General features: G+C 34.9%; 1 protein-coding gene across 1 annotated transcript; it reads left to right on the top strand.

Moving 5' to 3' along the window:
* Positions 1-2,947: 2,947 nt before the first annotated feature.
* On the top strand, positions 2,948-5,733 carry LOC106875750 (trafficking protein particle complex subunit 6b). Its single transcript, XM_014924004.2, has one exon. It carries the CDS (start codon positions 3,213-3,215, stop codon positions 3,678-3,680), a length of 468 nt encoding a protein of 155 aa, XP_014779490.1. The 5' UTR covers positions 2,948-3,212; the 3' UTR covers positions 3,681-5,733.
* Positions 5,734-6,753: the final 1,020 nt, after the last annotated feature.

Raw genomic sequence — 6,753 nt, 5'->3', positions numbered from 1 at the left:
ATATGAAGCAGAGAAGACAGCCCTGAGTGAAGAACAGTAGAGAAAAGTTGCTGATAGCCACGGTCCTTAAAGAGTAAAGAACTTTAATAAGTAAGGCCCAGGTGTAAGTAGCGTTAAACTGAGTAATATGTAAGGCCTACCATAAGTAGGTACACTTGTATTCGGGGTTAGGTTAACAGGATTTGTCTTAGGCAAAGTAGTTTGGTAAAAACCAGCACCACAACTCTATGATAAGCAACACCCACTTCATCAGTAACAACAATCAGTGACACATTCCAACTGTAATCTCCATTCCATGTCTTATATGTATGTGGTTGTATGATTAATTTATTTGTCAGATGGAATTGGTGGTGCTGAGATTCCGTCACTGTTTCTTCTGTAGACAGGATTAATCCAAGACAATACACTGAAGCATAAAGTATTTTGTATTGACATCAAGTCATAGCATACATAGATTAGTAACGTACCTCAAAACCTAGGGGGCACCCTGTATGCGCATCATACATATGCTTTAAAATGGCATTATATATAGAGTTGCAGGAAACTGTGCTTCATGCTTATCTGATGTTTTCAGTTTCAGTATTACTTTTTTTATTGTTCAGCACTGATAGACTCTTTACGAGCAACTCATTTTCTCTTCTATTTCATTCATATAGGTAATATCATTGGGGAAAGTATGAAGATGACAAAATAAATAGGAATAATAAATCACCTGTTAATTAGGAACAGTAATTCCATTTTCTAGGCAGATTGCCAGTTGTAGGTGTGGCTGTGGTATGAAGTTTGCATTCCTACCACATGTTGCCATGTTCAGCCAACCTTGGGCAGGTATCTTTTACTATAGTTTTGAGTCAGCCAAAGCTTTGTGAGTGGGTTTGGTAGGTGGAAAAAGAAAAAAAAGTTCATCATGTATATATAAGTATATTTATATATATATGTGTGCTCTTTTCTTTGCCTTAACATCACATGATAGTTGATGTGAGCATCAGCCATCAGCAAAAAACATGTCTGGTTATGGGGAAATATTACCTTACTTGAAAACAGGTAACAGTTGGCAACAGGAAGAGCATCTGTTCATAGAAAACTCTGCCTCAACAAGTTTAATCTAATCTGTATGAGTATGGAAAAGTGAAAGGTAAAATGATGACGACGATGATCACTGTAAACTAAAGAACTACATATTTGTATGAACTCAACATTTTTGTTTTACTATGAAGAGATAAGCTCTCAGGAAGTTGATTTTGGTATAGTTTCTATTCTTGTTGGGATAAAATTTCACTTCATTTATGTTGCCAATACTGTTGAGAAAGGCATTCATTAAAATATAGAGCCTCATGCTTTGCTAAGTTAAAATTAATATTTTTAATTTGCTATAAATACTAGTGTCATGTTTTAAGTTGTTCTTGTTTATTTAGTTTCAGTTCAGCCCTAATTAGGTAAAAAAAAAAACACCCCTTGTAATCAAAGATACCTAAGCCATAACCTTATTGTTTTTCAGATAGGATATACCTAGGATTGCACTATCAAATATCCCACCATCATATTTTTAGATGGTGAGAGAGGTTTGAGAAAAAGTTAAGCCAATGTAAGAATAAAAGCACTCCATCTACGACTATCTCATCTGTTTTTTAAAGACATAGTGAATGTACCTCCAGCCCCCACCCCCACCTTACCTGATCTAAGGTTTCCTTTCTTAAAAATATAGAGTAATTTTGCCAATTTTCTAGCAAGTTGGGCTGCCACGTAGAGGCTCTCTCATTGTTTTATAGTTGTGTAGCACCAGGCCAGCTCTGATTGGGCTAACCTACAGTTCTCAATTAGTTGGTCCAGTAGAAAGATGCAACCTGCTATGCATTTTTCATATGCCAGTCAAGCTGAGGATTATAGCACACGCCAACAAATGCAGAATAATAGCAACTGCTATACCCTGAGTTCAACTTGCCCATAACTGATGTGGCCATCCTAACAATCTACCAGTGTACAGAAATACAGAAGTCCTTAACTAAAAAAAATAAATAAATAACAATAATAAAAAAATGTTCTCATGAGATAAAATTAATATTACATTGAGTTAACTAATAATACTTTAACAAATGTTTGCAGAAGAAATAGTGATGGAATCTCAGCACCACCAATTCCACCAGAAAAATAAATTAATCATACAGCTACATACATATAAGACATACATAGAAAGGAGTTCGCAGCTGGAATGTGTCACTGATGAAGTGAGTGGTGCTGGTCATAGAGTTGCGCCGGTTTTTACCAAAGTCCTTTCCGTAAAATATAAATGGATCTTCTTGAAAAGAAAGTTGGTAGTGGGGAGTATGCGGCGCATCCAGACTCACACTAAATATCAGTATAGTTAACACTTTAACATCTTGTATTTCACAAGGAGGCAGTTTCGGAGATGACTAACAGCTTTATTGCATTTGCTTTTAGTATTTTTACTTAATTCAAATCTTATCAGGAGATACTTTACTTATCAAACAGCGAAGTTTGATAAAATGCACATCAGCACAATACTAATGACGATTCAATCGACTTTATCTACACTAGCAAAATTGGTCTGGAAGAATTGTAATAAAAAGATTGAATACATTAAATTAATTAAGTATTCCCTCAACTCCACATACTGAGTTGAAGTTTCGTCAGGTGAGACAAAGCTTTGCCCTTCAAAATTGATAAGTAGTAGTAATGAACAGAATCGATTCAGTAAACTATTCCCTTCCACTGTCAAGTACCTTTTCACAGATGTTTCCAACCATGAGACCGCGGATCATTTGGTCTTAGGCCATGGATTATTCGGTAACGGACCGCACAGAAAGAACAAATTCTAAAATTTTGTTTCTATTTTATTGACTATCACAGTCTGCAGGTAACTTGCATTATATACATAATAATTAAATCATATATCTTATGCATTTCAATGTATTTCGTTATGCACGCGATTACCCGGTCAGTGGAAAAATTGTCTGGCTAACCGGTCCGAGGTGCAAAGATTGAAGACTGTTGCCCTATCACATCCCAAAGTTATCGCGGACTAAAATCCTTACGCAAACAGGAATCAATATAGAAGCTGGGTTGCTACACAAGTGGCAGCTAACGGTAGATAACTGTTGAGAACTTCCGGTGAAGAGCTCTTTATAACAACAGTTTGATTTGATAGTAGGTGGTTATTTTCTTGTCAAATTTTCGGAATATAAATATAAATCATGGATGAAGTTATGTTTGAATTTTTACACATGGAAATAATTAACTATGTTTACCGAACGGCGACAAAAGACGAGAAAGAAAACTGTATTTCACACCTAGAATCGTTAGGATTCCGTGTCGGACAATCGCTAGTGGAGCGCTTTACTCGCGACTGGCCCCGATATAAGGACGAACTAGACACTATGAAATTTATATGTAAAGACTTTTGGATGGCTGTATATAAAAAACAAGTGGATAACCTACGTACCAATCACATGGGAGTGTATGTATTGCTTGATAACCGTTTTCGTTTTCTTGTGCAGTTATCTTCAGGAAAGCAGTATCTTGAAAACGCCCCAAAATATTTAGCCATGTCTTGTGGTATTATACGTGGAGCCCTCTCCAATTTGGGAATCAACTGTGTAGTTACAGCTGAAGTTACAGTTATGCCATCGTGCAAATTCCAGATCCATATTCAAAGACTTTAGTGATGTAGTCATGCCTTTAGATAATGTTATCACAATCTCTCTGTCTTGTTGATTAGTATGTCGTGGTAATATTTATATTCCGGACATACGTAGTCGATGAACCAAGTTTTCTACTGTGTTACTGTGGAGATAGGATTACTCTTTATACATGCATTCTTTTTGAGTGTGTGTATATCTATCTATCTATATATAACACAAAGAGAGTTGTTGCCATTTTGGAAACTAAAAAAAATATTGTAAAAATAACTTTCTTTTTAAAAAGATCCATTTATATTTTACGGAAAGCACTTTGGTAAAAACCGGCGCAACTCTGTAACCAGTATCACTCACTTCATCAGTAACAACAATCAGTGACACATTCCAGCTGCGATCTCCGTTCCATGTCTTATATGTATGTGGTTGTATGATTAATTTATTTGTCAGATGGAATTGGTGGTGCTGAGATTCCGTCACTATTTCTTCTGCAAACATTTGTTAAAATGTATTATTTGTTAACTCAATGTAATATTAATTTTATCTCATGAGAACATCTTTTTATTATTATTATGATTTATTTGTTTTTTGTTTTTTTTGTTAAGGACTTCTGTCCGTATGCTTTTTCCAGAAATATAATCCAGCCAGGGACAACAAGATCCAAACTTATCATCTATTTACTGAATGCTGACAATGCTTTACCACTATAAACAGCGTATCGAATCCTTCTGTTTGTATTTAAAGATAAGATTCATTTGTGATTAAGAATTACAAATCATTTGATTGGGTTGAATTTCTCACAAACAACAATGATTACTATTAAAATATCGGATGTCTATTTAGTTTAACTTTGCTCTTAAGTTCGAAGATCTTGCTATCTTCCGAAAGCTACCAGTTATATGTTAGTATTGAAATATTAACTTTTCTCAAATCTAATTATTATTATCGTTATTTTACTTTTTGTCCCAAGTTAGTCTTGGTCAAAAATACCTATGAGCAGAAATGATGTGTCATTATTTTTGGGATACAAAACTTCATTATCTAATGTGTTTCCTCCTACATTTTTTTTTTTAAAGCTGGTAGGGTGCGATTTAAGAAAAAGTTTGGCTGTTATTTCTAGAAGTTGCGTGACCACACTGAAGCTCCCTCTTAGCAAGGGCACCAAGCGGATATTTTGTAACTGCTTCTTATTGTCGCCATAGTTGTACTAATTGATAGTTAAAATGAGAATTGTGTGTTAAAATCATTCCAAAATGCTTACCCTTTGGGAAAAGCTGCTCATATATTAGTTCAATAGAAAATAATGAGCCAGTGAAAAGCAATTAGGTATCGGTAGAATAATTTTTAAGTTACTAGTAGTTCTTTAGCAACAGAAATTTCATCAAGGTAGGAAACTCTTTCAGATTTCTCTCAACCCTAACTTTCATAAAAAGCATAACAATGTGAACGAAATTTCCATCCTTTTTAGTGGAAATAATGTGAAACTTCTTTACTGCAAAACCTTTGTAATAATCCACATGCAGGTTTTGTGATACAGGTACAATATCGTTTTTCTGAAACCATTGGTTTCAAAGTTTTTTTGAATTACTGATTTTCCCAACCAGAGGTGGTCAGCTTGGTTAACACACTCTAGATTAAACAGATATTAAATTTACTTGAATAATTAAATGAAATGCAGTTACTTGTACATAAGTGTTAATTAGTATGGATTATAAGTGATTCCAGACCATCACTGTCTGGACAGTAGGTGTTGTGCATGTATATATTTAGGGTAATGTGTAGAGATTTAGATGTGAAAAGTTGAAAAAAATGAAAACTCAACAGTTTTGTTAGATTATTAGGGAGTTTTATCTCAGATACTTAGAATGCCAAACATTATATTGTGATAGCTATAATTTGAAATTAGTACAAATGACAATTATATAACTTTTCTTTTAGTTAAAAATGTAATTCCTGTTATAAGGCATCATGTTTATACAACCATTATATGTTAAGATGAAATCATTATGTTTAAATGTTTTTGTATTTGAAGAATGCTTCACAAGAACACAATTAAATCCATTTCATATTAACCTCTAAACCTTTTTTTCTAATGTATTTCTTTCACAATATTGATCTTTATTGATAGGTACAAAGAAATTGTGGAGAAATTGGTTACAATAACTCGGAAACCCATCATAACTCCTTTGTCACCCTATGTATTGTTCATTTTGACCAAGGGATAGCGCTACTGTCTTAGCTTCCCAGTAAGAATAATGGGTAAAGATCCAGATGGCACATGTTGGGGCTCCCATTCCGGGTACTTTTTCTGTAAATCTTATGGTTTAAGGGCAATGGCTGATTGACATCAAGCATCCAGGTAGATTTTGCAAAATATTTAACCCATTATTGGTCTTTTACAGAAACAAGGCCTTGTCAGTTTCAATGTTCAAAATAAAAATTTGACCATAAGCTGTGCTGGTGACACATAAAAGGTATCCGGTACACTCTGTGGAGTGGTTGGCATTAGGAAAGGCATCCAGCCTTAGAAACCAGCCCAAAACAAACTGGAGCCTGGTTACCAGTCTCCAGCATGCCAGTTAAAATCAAATCATCTAACCTATGCCATGAACATGGAAAACGGATGCTAAATGATGATGATGAATGTGCTCCCACCAGTCTCTCATACTTTAACTCATCTCCTAACATAAACCTGACAATCTTTCCCCACTTCATTGGAGTTCGTTGTCTTGCGAGCTGCATGATGACCTCACTGGTGCTGATGGTACAAAAAGAGCACCAAGTACTTGTTGTAAAGTGGTAGATTTCAGGAAGGATATCCAGCTATAGAAACCATACCAAAGTAGACACCAAAGTACGATGCAATCTTTGGCCCCCATCAAAACCTGTTAAACCATCCACAGGAACATGGATGTTAAATGATGATGATGAGGATGAAAGGAATTGTATATGCTGTTTGGATGTTGATTATCATTATTATTAATGGTAAACTTAAGGCAATGAGCTAGCAAATCATAAGTATGCTGAGCAAAAAATGCTTAGCAGCATGTCATCTGTCTTTACGTTCTGAGGTCAACTTTACCTTTCATCCTTTTGGGAT

This window comes from Octopus bimaculoides, chromosome 8, assembly GCF_001194135.2.
Source record: "Octopus bimaculoides isolate UCB-OBI-ISO-001 chromosome 8, ASM119413v2, whole genome shotgun sequence".
Lineage (NCBI taxonomy): Eukaryota > Metazoa > Mollusca > Cephalopoda > Octopoda > Octopodidae > Octopus > Octopus bimaculoides.
The sequence above is the reverse complement of the archived record's forward strand: the minus strand, read 5'-3'. Positions and strand labels throughout refer to the sequence as shown.